This window comes from Lytechinus pictus, chromosome 11, assembly GCF_037042905.1.
Source record: "Lytechinus pictus isolate F3 Inbred chromosome 11, Lp3.0, whole genome shotgun sequence".
NCBI classification, from domain to species: Eukaryota; Metazoa; Echinodermata; class Echinoidea; order Temnopleuroida; family Toxopneustidae; genus Lytechinus; species Lytechinus pictus.
The window spans coordinates 21,210,684-21,228,085 of record NC_087255.1 but is presented as its reverse complement, the minus strand read 5'-3'; the positions used below and the strand labels follow the sequence as shown (position 1 = coordinate 21,228,085).

At 35.1% G+C, this 17,402-nt stretch overlaps 1 protein-coding gene across 1 annotated transcript; it reads left to right on the top strand.

Moving 5' to 3' along the window:
• Positions 1–1,262: 1,262 nt before the first annotated feature.
• LOC129270981 (PDZ domain-containing protein GIPC1-like) lies at positions 1,263–16,939 on the top strand. Its single transcript, XM_054908325.2, has 5 exons — positions 1,263–1,778; positions 7,665–8,031; positions 9,084–9,199; positions 9,888–9,969; positions 10,992–16,939. Exons 1-5 carry the CDS (start codon positions 1,413–1,415, stop codon positions 11,183–11,185), a joined length of 1,125 nt encoding a protein of 374 aa, XP_054764300.1. The 5' UTR covers positions 1,263–1,412; the 3' UTR covers positions 11,186–16,939.
• The last annotated feature ends 463 nt before the right edge of the window (positions 16,940–17,402 follow it).

Sequence of the window (17,402 nt, the reverse complement as noted above, 5' to 3'; positions counted from 1 at the left end):
CATCAGAAATATATTGTTTTTGATTGGTAAAGTTTATTTTCCTTCTTTCTCTGTAATTTGTATTATTGATGTACTGAAAATGTTTATGTTGTGTGCATCTATGAAAATTATTTTGTTAATATTATATATGTTCATCATTGTTTTCTATTATTTCCTTCTTATTTTTGGATATTGTTATTTATTTTCAACTTGTTTGTTGAAAATATGAAAAATAGGTACATAATTGTTGCACGGTATGCAATATTTATTTATGTCTATTAAAATAACAATTTTGTTAAATCCTTGTGTGCTTTTATTACTATTGTCAAATTATTTATGAATAATTACCAGGGGTGATTCTTTAATGGCTAAAATCAATTTCTGAAGGCTTTAAGTTTAGACCAATCAAATCGTTGAGGAAATTGACTGTAACTTAAAGTTTGTGGGAGCTGTTAATGTATATTATTTTAATGGCAATTTGATAACATTTCAGCGATTATCGATGTCAATTTTAGCATGAAATTAAAGTAATAGATGGAGAGTGACAGGATGAAGAGGAGAAATGAATATGATGGAGGAGATTAATACCCAAGTCACATTGCTCTATGGCAGCCATACGGTGCGAGATGAAAACAGCCGTTTTAACATTCTTTTGTAGTTTGTACAAGCTACATAATGGGGTGGTTTGAATAAAAATGGATAAAACGCCTGTTTTCGACTCAAGTGATATTTAATATGTGCAAGAATGAGAATAGAATTAAAAAAAAAAAAAGTTTTGAGAAAAAAAGAATATTGGGCAAATGTAAACATATACCCCAAAATAGTTCAGCCTCTTGTCTGGGTTAAGTCGGCATATGCTGTACTTCGCCAACTTCTCTGTCACTGCCCCATCCATTGGCTCTATCTAACCTCTGTTCTGGGGTTGCTGGACTAATGTCAGTAATTGATGAATAAATTCCCAGAACATATGGTTATTTTTGTCAAACTTAACAAATGTTAATACAATAAAATGAAATAGAAAGATAAAATTGTCAAATTTATCATTCTTTTGACGTACAGAGATTGAAATGACAAAAATAAAAATTGTTTATGAAGGTATATCGATTTAGAAGAGATCTATAGAAAACCCGGCCCCCAAAAGATAACACTTTTGAGGAGAAATGTGATTTTTTTTAAAGTAGATTCGTAGAATGGTTGACACATACAAATGGTATTTCACCTGTTGATCAATCGGAGTGGGCGTTTGAAATGAACTCCAAAAGAACTTTTGCGCTTGCGCAGTGCAATTTGCACGTCTTCATTCATTCGGCAATATCTCTGAAGTTGACAGACACCAATTTCCGGAAAATAAATCGGATTTGACAGCGAGTAAAGTTTACGAAAAGACGTTTTATCTTGGAATTTATATACCTAGTTTATGTGGAATATACAAGATGCCGTTTTTCAGTAAGAAGAAGGGGGACAAGAAAAAGAACGGCGGTTTTGCGGACCCTGTTTCAAACCCACAAAATTATAATGGAGCCGGTGATGATACACCGACGCATTCACCGTACGCTGACGACCCATCGTCCAGAGCTCTCCCGACGCTACCCGCCGATGCTGCTGCTGGTCAGCAGTCATCACCTTCGAGACAGCCAACCACGAATCCGGCTCCTCATGCCCCTCCTCCTAAACCTCAACGACTTGTTTTCAGTGCATTTCTAGCTCACGGGAGCCCACCTACCAAAGTAGAAGGATTCACTAATGTAACAGAACTTTATGGGAAAATAGGAGAGGGATTTTCCATGCCAGCATCAGAGGTAAAAAAAATTATGAAATTGAAAGAAAAACAGCTCTCAACTCAAGTCTGAAGAATATATTTGTGGAAATAGGCCCTACAGTACTATTACTAAGAAAGTGCTCCAAATTTGTGCATGTTATTTTCCCCTGATTCTGCTATTAGTAATAAAACATGCAGCAACTGTAAACTAGTTTTCTGCATTAAAAAAAAAGATCTAGATCTGACTCATCTGAGTCAAAATGAAGGAAAATATTGAATTTCAGGCATTTCATGTGACGGCCTTAAAAATGCAGCCTTTTTCATTAAAATCCCTGAATCGTGTGTAAAGACTAAAGTGAATGATTGCACAGATATATGGGGCGTAAGTTTTTTGTTCAATCTGAAAATGTGGAAGTGACTGGTGAAGTTTTTTCCAATGATATATATTTAGCTTTCAAATTTTTATTAGATTTTTGGCTAGACAGCTGGCAGCTGTCTGTTTCGAGGAGTTTTTTAACATTTTTTTTCTCATACACAGACGGCTCGCTATCGTGCAGCCACCATTAGGGGATTAACAATGCAAAATCCCTGACGGCCTCATCGATTTTTGTCTTTATTTCATAAAAATATATATATAAAAAGAACTGTACCAAAATAAAGATTATTATTCCATTTTGGCCTAAAATGCACCAAAATGGGGGAAAATAAAATTAAAAGGGGAAAAAACAGTGACTTACTGAATGGCTGTCCTTCAACATCACTACCCTGTTTTATCCGAACTTAATACATAAACATATGGCCATTGAGTCCCTGTACAGATCGAGCTAGAACTTCTGTCTCTGTACTCTGTATTTGGTGAGTGGAGCCAACGGAGTTCAGCGGAACAGCCAACATAACAGAGACCGAAGCTTTTGGTCTAATTTTTGGCACACTTATAACAATATTAATACTAAGGAACTATCAACTGAATTTTTTTGTGGAATATAAATTTGCGTCTAATCTTAAGTCAAATTTGTAGGTGTTCATGCATGTGGTCCTAGCCAGGGGCCCGTTTCTCAACACCGTCATAAGTCTAATTTCTTGACTAAATCGGAGATAGTGAGCTACTTGTCTGCTAACCGTTTCACGAAGCCCTCTTTACAAAGATCGGGTACAACAACCTCACTAAATATTTATGACACCTCCGAACCTGTCATAACTTCTTTCTTAATGACGTAGTGGCATCACGTGGGTAGACTATGACATGCAAAAGTGCCTAGAAATTTTAAAATTATAATCTTACGTAATCAATCATAAAGGTTGAAATCACATCACAAAACAAGTGGGATAATGCATTCAATGATAATTGTAACACAAAGAAACTATGAAACTGTTGGTAAAATGCCACAAAACCATTCATTTTGAAATAGTAAAATGATTTAATCGATAAAGATTGTACCACGTCAGGCCATCCATAACAGAACTCGTATTTGTTGTTTTCAGACCCCTATTAACAGTTGGATAAATTCTATCTCTAATTTATGCATATAATTTGTCAAATTTCGTATGTTTTGGTATCAATTATTAAAAATGTTTCGTTAAAATATAATTTTGATGACTTTCGGAGTCATAAAAGACCGTATAATTATCATCATTTTACAAAGAAAACCGCTATGGTTTACTTTCGTAAACTATTAAAATTTGATATCCCGGGGGTACCCATCTCAACGTCCACAAGTGATTTTTTAGTCATGAAATGAATTATTCAGAATTTAATTTTATCTGCAATTTGAATGCTCCCGTCTTCATGGTCTAAGTATGTATGATGCATAATTCACCTGTGCTATTATTTTGAAAGGGTTCATTTCCCGATTCATCACACTATTTGCAATTTTGTCATAATTTTTCTTTTTGGAAATTATGCTATTTTGTGACAAAGGCTACGTCTCGTCTGCTCATTTTACCGATAGTATCGATGTCAATGTATTCTAGTTAGGAAGCCTTTCGAGAAACAGGTTTAATAAGATTGGAACTAACTCCGTGGTTGGTGGATAAAGATATGACTGACTTGTCCATGTGTTGAGAAACGGGCCCCAGGCCTCCTAGAGAGTAAAAATCATTCACTAATAAAGTAACGTGTGTTTTACTCTCCACGAAGCCAGGGATTGTGCCCCATTCATGTGCCAATACCACGGTCAACATTGCAGTTTTTGCCTCCAATATTTCTTCTTTCCCTGTAAAAGACCTCGTGCTAAATCATACACATGTATTAATGGGCTAGAACTTCATTTCAGACAATTATACATTATCAATTTCATTTTTAAACAAATATTAAAAACGAAAAATATTATGAGAAGACGGGGAAATTTTTCTGGTGTTTACATAGCCATCTTGTTCTCTTTGTTAGTAGCTAAGCTATGAGACACATATAGAGGGCGGCAGACATCTCTCGCCCTCTATATTTGGAGGTGCCGTGGTCTAGGGCGCCTGGCTATACATGAAAAAGTCCGGGGTTCGATCCGTGGCAGCTATGCCAGTGAGCAAGGCATTTACATGTATTAATCTACAATGCTCTTTTACCCTGCTTTCAAATAAATGGAAATTGCTATATGCATTATTGGTAACTAGGTGTGAACTTGTAAAAAAAAAAAAAAAATTACTCTCTAGTAGCCTCCTGGCTATGCAGGGCTCCTTTACATGTACAGTATACTGTCAGATGCTGTATAAATGTGGGCATTGTTTGGAGCGCTATTGCACTTTTGCACCAAATGCATGTTAGCAAACTACATACTGTAGTAATATTAATTTCACCTAATTTATTTCCAAATTCATTCCCAAATATCTAATAATCCTTAACCTGAATTTCAGTTAAATTGGGAATGGCTGTAGTTTGGCATCATCCTTGACTTTATTCAAACTCTCAGTCAGACTTTGCCATCATTTTGATTATGGAGTATGGACTGAAATACACTTTTAATAAGCAACCAAAATTGTTTTTGGTCGATAACTTCAGTCCATCAACAAAAGTAAAGTAGCTGAACTTGAAGTTCTGTTAAAGAATCGATGAGATTTGGAATAAATTTTGAAAAATATTGAAGTGAAATTAGTTTCCTAAAAAAACATCGCCAGGTGTGAAGGTGCACTTGCACCTTGTTTTGTTCTTTTTGTTCAACTGTCTGTACAAGCATGTGCAATAGATCCCATGAGGCATTGCGAATTTCGGCCTGTCCATTCCTCCCATAAATGGCACGCCGTATTGTGAATCCACTGAATTGAATAAAAATGCATAGAAAACCCACAAAGTTTACAGTTTTAATTAAATGTCTGTTGTCACAAACTGTCTTTTGTTCAATCTTTCCTTGCAGCCAAAGGCTGAATTACCAATGCTTGTACAAAGTAGAATTCAGGAAATTGACAAAATTGTATGTATATTATTTATACACAACTACATGTAGATTGAAAGCAATTCAACATTGGTGAAAATTAACCAGAAAAACAAATATTTACAATGTGTATGTGCCGGAAGTGGCATGCGACTCATCAGAGAACATTGATTATCTAGTATGAATAGTTTTGGCAACAGAAAAAGAAATAACAGAAAACAAAACATACATGTACAGGACTTTTCATAAGGACAAGGGTAATGAGTGGAAAATTGCTTTGGGTTGTTGAATTAGAATGTACTAGTATTATATGTACATGGTATTGTAAATTACTCATATTATCATGGATAAATCACTTAAGGTGCTTTCATACTGAAGGCGAAGTGGAGTTACTGCGGAGTAATTCCGGATTGAGTTGATACGCTTGTACTGCGGACTGACATTACACCCCCTTTCTAACTGGCAAGCTCCGCAGCAGTGTATCCGCAGTAATTTCTGTGGTTTCCAAGCGAGTTTGCGCCATATGTGTGGCATGCTGAATCTCCCCCATGTGGAAATGAATGAAGTTATGCGTGAGATAGGCGATACCGCACTTCCGGTGCGGACTAACACTGTTTGTAACCCTCTTCTCGAAGTGGGTTGAGTACTCCGCTTTGAATCTGGATTGAAATAATCCTAGAATTTTCATACTGCCCTCCAAAGTGGAGTAACTCCTTCTGGACTCTGGAGTAACTCCACTTCGGCTGTCAGTATGAAAGTGGTATTAGACAGTCACAGGAAACACAATGTACAGAGTATATATAGGGGGGGGGCACTTCCATTGACGAGTGGATACCAGGCGCGACCATGGGGTTTTGAAAAGCACCCTAAACAAGTATTGTCCATACTGAAAATGCACCCCTTAACAAGTATTTGGCGTGTGAAACAACCCAACCCTTAAAGGTCAAGTCCACCCCAGGAAAATATTGACTTGAATAAATAGAGAAAAATCAAACTAGCATAGTGCTGAAAATTTCATCAAAATCGGATGTAAAATAAGAAAGTTATGACATTTTAAAGTTTCGCTTATTTTTCACAAAACAGTGATATGCACAACTAGGTGAGTCAGTCGATGATGTCCATCACTCACTATTTCTTTTGTTTTTTATTGTTTAAATTATACAATATCTCATTTTTTATAGATTTGACAATAATGACCAACTTGACTGAACCATATAGTATTAAACAATGCTAATTCCACATGTTCAGGGAGGAATCAATCATTGTATCACTTGACAATGAGGAGAAAATTAGAATATTTCATGTAATAAAATACAAAAGAAATAGTGAGTGGATGACGTCGTAGTCTCCTCATTTGCATACCAGCCAGGATGTGCATATAACTATTTTGTTAAATTAAGCGAAACTTTAAAATGTCATAGCTTTCTTATTTTACATCCGATTTTGATGAAATTTTCAGTGTTATGCTTGTTGGATTTTTCTCTTTTTATTCAAATCAACTTTTTGTTGGGGTGGACTTGTCCTTTAACAAGTATTGGAAACAAAACGGTAGCGTTGTGGCCCAGTGGATTAGTCTTCGGACTTTGAAACAGAGGGTCGTGGGTTCGAATCCCAGCCATGGCGTAATTTCCTTCAGCAAGAAACTGATCCACAGTGTGCTGCACTCAACCCAGGTGAGGTAAATGGGTACCGGTAGGAAGTAATTCCTTAAAAAGCTGTGTGCGCTATGAACGCCTAGCTTAGCCGGGTAATATAGGAGCGCCTTGAGCACCTAACAAGGTGGATATGTGCGCAATATAAATACCCTATATTATATATATTATTATTACCCTTGACAAATACATGTATTCCCTGAATTGACCCCTTTAAACAAGTTCAGCTATGTCACGGACGTTGGCTTTTATTACCTAAAGGGCAAAGGCTATACTTACATTGGTTTAGTACTGCCCCACCTCCCACACCTTGCTCAAATCGGGCTCTAAACACTTGGTGTTAGGGCAAAAAGTACATTTATAAAGCATTCTATTCTTTTTTATACCCTCCCAAATTGGCCGTAAACACATAGCTTTCCTGGTGAAATAAACATGTATACCCTTTTGCAGTATTCTAGTGTTTTTGACACCCTTATTTAAGTTACATGTATACCTACATGTAACATGCCCAATCTTGAAAAAGAGATCCTTTATACGCGTTTCTTTGGTCGCGCCTGGTATCCACTCGTCAATGGAAGTGCCCCCCCCCCCCCCGGGACATACATTACATGTACAGTATAAACTCCAGGACATGGTGGCAAAATAATCAGTAGGCTGAATTGACAGCATATTTCTGTTTCAGTGACTATTGTTCTATTTCTTCTGGGACAGTGATCTTCTGGTTGTTTACAAGTTGAAGTTTGAAAATTTGACCAAAATATTTAAAAATGCATAGCTGTGGTTCCCCATCATTCACTCAGAGCAATTGTGTTGTATCTTATGTTTGTAGTATGTAATTTAATTGCATTGTTTCACTGGTATCACAGTATCACCATTTCCTTCATCTTGATTGTCATTCGTTTTTTTATGCAGATCCTCTTTTGTACACTCAACACATTCAAGATTGACATGGAAAAATTGTTAGGTGGACAGATCGGTCTATCCGATTCAATATACGCACACATCAAAGGGCAGAAGTTTGAAATCGCGGTCAATAAAATAGAAGCGGCTCTTGGCCTAACAATCACAGATAACGGTGCTGGTTATGCCTTTGTAAAGAGAATCAAAGAGGGGTCGACAATGGAGAAGAACGGTTACGTCGAGGTTGGTGATCACATAGTGAAAATAAACTCTACTGAAATGATTGGTTGCCGGCATTACGAAGTTGCAAGGGCGCTAAAGGACTTGCCAGTAGGAGAGGAATTCACAATGAAACTTATCAGACCACATAAAGCATTTAGTAAGTATGCAGATTAGCAATTATGGTTAAAATCTCTTTAAAGATGGGATATTTTTAGTAAAATCAATATTGTTGTTTATAGTAGGACTACAATGCACCTTGATTTCAAAGGGATATCAAATGACCTTTGGATTGGATTACCGCAACAACTACACTTCAGCATTAAACTTCTATTCACCATACATGTACAATTAGTGAACCCCACCACAAAATGCATTCCTTCATTCTGAGTGTTGAATGTAGACAACAACACTATAATGTACGGCAAGCCCAGAGAAGCTCTATTGAATTAAATATCTTATCACTTGAATTCACAAATAAAATTCTAAAACATGGCAGAACTTGAACACTTTATGTTCCTTTTTCTGGTGGGGTTCTTTAACTCTTGAGCATTGCTGCTGTATCACCCTCAAAGAGTACAATGTGTCAGTGCAATCTTTATCTTGGTGTTTCACTTAGATGATCACCCTAATGTATTGTGACAGCCCATTTCTGTGGGCTTAGTAGTACAGGAAAGATCAATTTGCCAACTACTAGTCTGCGCTCTTCCCTGACTGGTTGTAAAAGTTGTTGTGTACCTATATATATCCATCCAAGACAAAGTGAAAACATTTTTTGTTGTTGAAAAGAAACCAAAATATATTTTGAGGAAGAGTGCTAAAATCTTACGAAGTACCTGAATAGACAGAATGAAATTTCCTTTGCAATGTATTACTGTATATCCACTAAGAAATTGTTAAGTTGGCAATATTATCTACATGAACATGTAGATGGTGCTGTTAAAGATTTTGAATGTGTTGTTTATTATTTACAATATACTAATGTACATGTATGTAGATAAGTTTAATAAGAAATATTCAGCAGTAAAACAAGCACACTGTTGCCAATTAAAAAAAAATAAAAGGCTTAAAAAAGTTCCAATCATCCATTGTCTTGAATAGACTGTCAAGAAATAGTTCAGTAGGAATAATTTCTAAGAAATTAAAAAATGTTGCTCAACTTGACTTTGGCAAGAATCATTGTGTACAATTATTCTGTTTATTTCTTTTCAGATGAAATTGGACCACGTGGTAGTAAAGTGTCGTCAATGGCAACCAACAACAACATTGGTACAGGAAAAGCCACATTGAGATTACATAGCAAAGGACCTGCTACAGTTGAAAAATTGGTAAATTGTGTACCCATTGTTTTTTTAATTCACAATTCTGAATTCTTCTGGCAATGTGGACTGGTAGATGGGGGGGGGGGGGTATGTCAAAATTGCTAGAAATAAATATGAGAAACTGCTTTGCCCTATCTTGGATTTGAACCAATGACCCTGGCTTGTGTGACCAATGAACTGAACTATTTTGGTTCCTTGTTAAGCAGTTATGTCCTTCCATTAGCCTACATGTATCTATCACCTTTGAATAGATAGATAGATAGATGTAGACAGACAGGCGGATAGATAGATAGATAGATATAGGTAGGTAGGTGGGTGGGTGGGTGGGTGTAGACGGCCGGACAGACAGATGGATGATAAAAATCAACTTGTCGTAATCATGAGGTCAAACAGTTTAGTTATTATGGTTCAAAAATTGTTCAAACATAAACACAAATAATCAAATGATGTACATATGGTATTGAAATTGCCTGTAATTGTGGGATTTTAGAAAGGAATATTAGCAACAACAACAGCAAAAAAGTATATAAGTGTCAGGAAAAAAGGTTATGGTTATATGTATGCTTTTGTAGCACAATAGATCTTTGTCTACATGTAAATAAAAACAGAAAAATTCTAACAGAAACATTAAACAATTTGATAAAAGGTATTGTCACATGATTAAAAATAATTCAATTTTCTGGTTTTCTTATAGCCTGGTGAATATGAACAGCTGGCAGTGGGGAAAGTAGATGACTGTCTTGAGAGTTACATGGGAATCAGAGATATGGACCTAGGTAAGTAAACTTGTTTTTATCTTTATTACCCGTGGGTTGTTTTTACATTTAAAGGGAACGTTCAACCTGACAAAAAGTTTATCGTAAAAATAGAAAAAAAATCATTAAAAAATCATTGAAGGTTTGAGGAAAAATCCATTAAAGATTGAGAAAGTTATTAGAATTTAAAGTTTTTGATTTGTGACATTATATACAAGCAGCTGCCCCATATGTTATGCAATATGAAATGTATAAATTTCAATTTTATAATGGTTCATGATGATTAAAAATTTTCTTCTACCAGGAGCGGGTGTGAAATAATATTTCTGTTGACATACGAAAGGTACAATAAAACCCATTTTAATTTTTTTTGAGAAAATGACATTTCACTGATTTTTTAAATTCACAGTACATGTGAAGCTTCTTGCATGTTGTGACATAAAAAAAATCTAATAATTTTTAATTCACCAATATTTTGAATCGTTTTTCTGCTAGTCTTACAATTAACTTTTCGTCAGGGTGAACTTCCCCTGTAAAATGTCAGAGATAAAACAACTCTGGGATTTCGATTGGGACCTGTGGAATATTCAGAGTGAACAGAATTTTGACAAAGTTAGATGAGAAAAAAATGTGTTTGATACAAAGAATGGGAGTTACACTATCTGTATCTAATAGTGTAATCAACAGTATCTGTATTTTGCATTGACAATGACCCTGTTCTCATCTACTTTCTTAAACCAGTTTATTTGAAACCAGTTCCTAACATGTAATGGGAATGCTTGAAGCAATCTTGGAAGCAATTTAAGTGGTATTCCAAACCAGTTTTGAGTGGAAATCCACCTTGCGGTGTGGTTTTCAAGACCGCTTTGCCTCATTAAACTGGTTTAAGTCATAATCCAGAGACCTACAGTATCTAGGACTAGACTTATCCATTGATCTACCCAAACCTTGGTGTTGCATATTTTAAGAAATGCATAGATTTGATCCCTTGTATTTAAAACAAAAAATAAAATTAATTAATTCTTGTCATGATTTTCTAATAGCTGCATCGATAGTGGACATGTTCAAGGGGAAGACGGACTTTGTAGAGTTCATGACGGCCTTCAACGAGAACTTTGATCTCTTTGGATTCCCGGAAGCATTTGTCTTTGAGGTCTGGGGATTCATCAAAGATGCAAAGGACAAAAGGCTCAAAGATCCTTCCAGCAACTTAGTAGAATTTGACGAAGCTTTCTAAGGAAGGTAATATTTGCACCATCTCCCATGCTTTGTAGTGAAGTAGGTGTATATTTAAAATGGCGCCCAACTTGTCAACGTGCAGGCCTGTGCATTTTTCAGTTTGGTATATGAAGGCGGTGCCGCCAAATTAAGCTATTTCCTGAGAGATATTCAAAGTTATTGCAAAAGAAATTGATTGGATGATAATGCAGTTATGTTGACTTGTGGGTTGATCCATCCATTGCCATACATATTTTAATCTTTGCCCTTTAAACTTGAATGCTTTTATTATGGATGAATAAAAAGATGATTTGAACAAGATTTTAAAATGTGCACATCTAACTTATTGTCACTAATGTATGTAGTATCATATTATTCATACATGTATCATGCTAGAATGAATAATATTGTTATAAATGTACACATGTAGATCTGCCAGACTGAATATTCTAGGTTATGTTCAAGAAAATGTATCATTTATTTTGGTCCCTATGACCAATGCTTTTATTTTAATACATGTATGTGCACTGGTCAGCAGTGGTCTTCAATTTCAAATCATATTTGCACTTTGCAGCTACTGTAGTGCCTCTGTACACTTATTATTATTATTTTATTTGGCAGAATATCAAACAAGTCAAATACAATGATAAAAAATAATTGTTACAATAATACAGTAACACAAAAATAATTAAACACTGGGTTCACCTGGATGAGCTGCCAGGCATTGGGCAAAGTTAACCAAATAACTATAGTCCGCGGACCGCCCTAACCCATACCCAATCCAGGTGAATCCAGCACTGTGGTATTTTCATGCGAAAAAAAACATAGCATAAAATTTCATTCAAAGTTACATAATATAACAAAATGTTCAATTACTCAGAATCAAAACATAAATTCATACAAACAAATATCAATAAATACACTGCCTCTGTACACTTGTGCCTAGAATCTGTTTTGTAAAATGCCTAAAATGCATTATTGTGCATATCAAGTGTCTTGTATAGTAATGTTGCCATTTATTAGTTATTAAGCCTTGACATTTTTAAACCTCATTTTTATTATAGTATGTATTCAGAAGCTTTTAATATTGAAATTTATGGATAAATATGTGTTCCATGCCACCAATCACATATTTCATATATTTTCAAATTTACTCATCATGTGCGCAGATATGGGGTGCATTTCATAAAACAAATAGTCAGTGATTGTCTACATAAAAGCTGAAATCCTTGCATTTGATTGGCTCAGAATAAATGTCAGTAAGCGTTTGAATATTGAAATGACTAAAATGCTATGTACATGTAGATTCCCCCCTTTATAGCAATGTGACCAAGAGCTTTGATGTCACACACGAACAATTTCTCCATTAGTACGGTACACATTTAATTGCAAGATCAGGTGTTTTATTTTATGAGAGGACATACGTGTACATGTAGAGGTTTCAAAACATAGCCATATCCATATTTTGGGATATATTTTAAGTATTCAGAGGGAAGGTTGTATAGTGAGTCAACCACATATTCAACACCACTTTGCGCGCATTAAGATTATTGCATATATTACAAATGCTACGCTAGGGAGAGTATGCGCAGTGTACATAAGAACGATAAGAATCGATGTTACAAGAGAGAGAGGGGGGTATTAAAAAGGTAGGAAATTCGCAGAATTTATCAAAATTGTATTGACCAGAACCGAACCCCACTGTAATATAGCTGTTCATACCAAGAAATCAGATAGGAAACGGCTTTAGAACAAATATCTGTCGTCAGTCGTCGAATCATGTGCCGGAGCTCGCAATGGAAGTAGCGAGACAATCAACCAACATGATGACATCATAGAACCATTTTCGAAGAGTCAAAATATTTTGCCAGCGCGACAAGAACCATCCGTAAAATTGGAGTATGGCGGGTGGTCGGTCCTAAAATTGGGTGCAAATGAGCAAATTTGAAATCGTTGCATTCGTTGGTCACCGATATCTACTCGCATGGAATCTGAGTCGTTGATCTGTACATGGGATTCTGATCTGCTAAATTTTTCTGCACAAATGAGATGAAAACTAGGTAAAACTGATAAATATTTTCGCAGATATGTTTATAAAAATTAGGTCCAACCATACATCTTTAAAATCACTTATTTTTTATGCATGGCCAAGAGGGTCTCCATGCAGCATTTATAGTGATCTCAACGCAGCATTTATAGTGATCTTAACAGTCAAGTAGTGTTCATAACTTTCTTATTGCTTGTCCAATTTTACTCAAACTTTCATTGATCTTATTTTTGTATTTTTCTGCTTTCACACAAGCTATTAAAAAAACTTGCTCTAAATGTTTCATTCTCCTTTAATCTGGATATAGAGGCAAATCCTTTCATTCACATGTACATGGATCATGGATGATTGATGTTAAGGGACGAGAGTGGGGCTGAAAGGATATTAACCTACCCAATCATCACAACAAGATCACAATTCATTTGATGTTGTCTCTTTATCAAGAGATAAAAATCTATGTCCATGTACATGTAATTATGTCAACACACACACACCCAAACTACATGTACAGTGAAATGTGTACAGATTTCTTTGATGAGGCAATTGGGGTATGAAGAACAAATATTCAAACTTTGTCATTAACACTGTACATGTATATAATTCCAAAGGGTCACTTGGATGTACACATGTAGTAGAAAATTGTTTCAAGAAAATAAATTACCGGTACTTTAATACATGTCCATGTACAGAGCAAAGTAATGCAGCAGGGCAATTCGATAGGTTGGTGGACATGAGCTTAAAAATTCAAATTCAATATATATAGCCCATCTGAACTGTACATTTTAATAGTGTTTGCCTTACTTATACTTATTACTGGTTCTTTAATTGATGTTGAGGGCTTAAACCGTAACGTGAGTAACCTCTTTATCTGCACCCCTAGTAAAAACCATGTGTTCTTTATTTTTTGAATTATATACAAAGTTTGTATCCCTAATATACTTCTTTGAAATGGATATAATCAACTTTCATAAAAGCCTTGTATGAGGACACTTTTCACTTATGTCGACTTCATTTTATGCATGTCCAAATCATGTAACGTGAGTAACCGACACATTTCAAAGATTTGCCAGGAGCATAATAAAATTTCCCAAGTTTTGTTTTTATATAAAGGATAGTCAGACTGCGTACTGTGTTGTGATAAAGAGATGTTTAGTTCCTATAAATAATAATGGAGTTACAGCTCCAAGTATGAGTCAAGGTGTCTCCAAATGTAACGTGGGTAACCGTGGAATAGCCCAGCAGACCCTTACCTCTTTTTAAGTTTTTACAGAATTCACAGCCATGTTACAATGTATATGTACTTAAAATTTGTCTGTTATGAATGTCAAAGTTCTACCAAGGTATACATGTACATGTATGTAACTTTGCTTGACAGCCAATTAAAATAAAATAACAAACAAGAATTCCCTGGAGGTTACATGTAGTGGCAAAGTTACAGACAGTTTTTGTAATCAAATGCAGTTTGACTGAGGTTATGGAGTCAATATGGTATTCAACACTACTTCCTCTTTCCTTATTCACTTCTTCACTGACAAAGTCTGTTTGCCTACATATACATATGTACATGTACTCTATGAATTTTGCCATTAATATGAAAGAGCCGGTTATTTATGTACATGTACATGTAATTATTCTTAATAGTCACATTCATAGATTATTACTCTGTAGTAGCTTGCCATTACGGTGTATTCTGTACTTGAATTATTCATCATAGATTTTAATTGTCATTCTCAATAAGTCCGTGACATGTTTTGCAATTTTTCCAGTACTTAATCTTTGGGCATTACCAAATCAAATTATCATGTGTATTAATTATGATATGTCTCAGTACATGTAGTTTGTCATCACTGTTTATCCTCTGTCTAACCAAAACATTTTCCAGTCATCGTTTGCCATGCAGTGCACTTCACCGGTATATTGCCTGCAAGTACTGTACTGTATATTAATACATGTAGGTGAGCATGAAATGTTGAACTTCAACCTTAAATCTCTGCGTTATTTGGATAGAGTACTGTATGAATTAGGTTTGAAGGCTAGATTTAAGTTTTGGCTTGAGACTACTAATCTGCAGTGGGTGTAATGCTTTTGGAATTTAGACTTTGAACCTTATTCCACTAACATCCCACTTCAATAAATGCTGTATTCAATCAAAGAGGTGTACATATCATCAACTTGTTGAGTTGAATTTGCATGGAGGTAGTCCCACAATTTCCAATATCCGCAAAGTTCTTTAATACATTCACTGATATTAGAACCTAAATATAGCGGATGGTACCTCACTGATTTATACACGGTTGCCATGTCAAGCTGACAACTGTAAATCTAAGAAATTGCAAAAGAATTGAGATTGGGCACCTGTTTGATAATGGAAATCCTCTAATAATAGAATTCTGAATAATAATATTTTGAAGGCATTTAGGAATACTGTACATAGTACACTGCATTGTACATACATGTATATCATGTAGTGTTTACAATGTAGATCCAAATGACAACACTACATGTAAGAATACTAATGATCATAAAGGGAAAATGTAAGCTTTGAAGCATAATATCTACAGATTCTGAAGGAAAATCAGAGAGATTCTTATGAATAATAAAAAGTAATGAAGTTTGAACAAAGCATGTAATTATTGTGTACAAAAATGTACAAAAACATGTACTACAATTACTGTATCCCTAAGGGATATCAATTATTGTGGTTACATGGCCTGTACAGTTGTACACCGACATATTTGCAATTTAAAGATAAATTCCCATTAATTCGTATTTACTTTCAACAATTTTCAGATTTTTATGTTTCTGCAATCAAAACCAATTTTATGCCAGGATAGACAAGACTTCCTCTTTCAATTTGAACATCATTCATATAAGGTAATGATGCATTATAGTGGTGTTTAAAGTAATTATTTGTTTTGTGTTATTAATCACTGGCCAAAACATTAAATATTTTTTTGGATAGTCATTCTGATTAATGTCACATATCAGTTATCAGGTCAACAAGTGAGTACAGGTACTGTGCATCCTCAGCCAAACATACATGTACATGTAGAAGTATTTAGTATAATTCTGATTTTCTGGGCCCCGTCTTACAAAGAGTTACGATTGATCCAATCAATCTTATATATGGAAATCCATCCATTTTCCTACAAGAAATTTGCACAATCTCCTTAATAAACAAAGAAAATCACACTGAATCTTCAAGAGAACGATGAGTGTATGAATATACATGTACATATACATGTACATGTACATTATTATCTAGAAAATTTTTTGAACGAATTTGCATTTTAGATGTTCCATTGCTGGCCGTCCATAGTTGAGGTTGATCGTATCAATCGCAACTCTTTGTAAGACGGGGCCCTGACCTTCTTTTCTGATATCATACCAGTACTCCATTAGAATTTATGCCACAAGATTTGCTGCTTCTTGACTACTTGATTTGTCATGCTTCTGCAGGTCCCCTTCTATGGGACTGTGCTTGCTTAGCAAAGTAGTTGCTGTTCAGAATTGCTTGAACTTGTTGACCTTATTACATAATTGAAATCAGAGACCCAACAATGATTTCAAACAGAGTAGAAAAAAGTCAGTGCATTTTCATTCTTATATACATGTAGTTTTTATGTATTGACCAAATTGCATTGTTGAAAGGGGTGTTGAGGAAGTAATTCATCCCACATCAAGGTTATGGTAGTCGAGGGTTTTCATTAATGCAATGAAATTTATCAACATAGAAAAAGCTGAATGTAAGATTTGTACACAAATCCAAAAATAAACGAGAATAGGCTTTACATTGTGTGAAGTGTCCAGCATTTTGGTCAAATAAACAGTCTTCTCATCCTGCCAAAGAAAGTAATAAAATGCACAGGGTCATTTGACAGCCATATTATTTACATGTATATTTTTTTGGAGTCTGATACAATTGAACCACATTGGAAGTAAAATTAAAATTTGTGCATTAATCAATTATTCGTGAAATGATTTGATTCTTCAACATTCCTACTGGTCATTACAGGGTAGGAATTAATTTTTTTTTTTTTAGGGGCTACTTTTTTTTTTACATTGGGGCTACCACTAAATATCTTGGGGCTATTTTCTAATTCATGGGGCTACTTTTTTATCGCATATCAGCAATTACCTTATGACATTCCGAGACTCAATGTGATGCCTAAAAGCTCAGAACATTTTT

Excerpts from the sequence above, each read along its gene's own strand:
- LOC129270981 (XM_054908325.2), top strand. The coding sequence starts at position 1,413 with ATGCCGTTTTTCAGTAAGAAGAAGGGGGACAAGAAAAAGAACGGCGGT. Across the intron at positions 1,779-7,664 it reads TTTCCATGCCAGCATCAGAG|ATCCTCTTTTGTACACTCAA; the intron begins GTAAAAAAAATT and ends TTTTTTATGCAG. Across the intron at positions 8,032-9,083 it reads CAGACCACATAAAGCATTTA|ATGAAATTGGACCACGTGGT; the intron begins GTAAGTATGCAG and ends ATTTCTTTTCAG.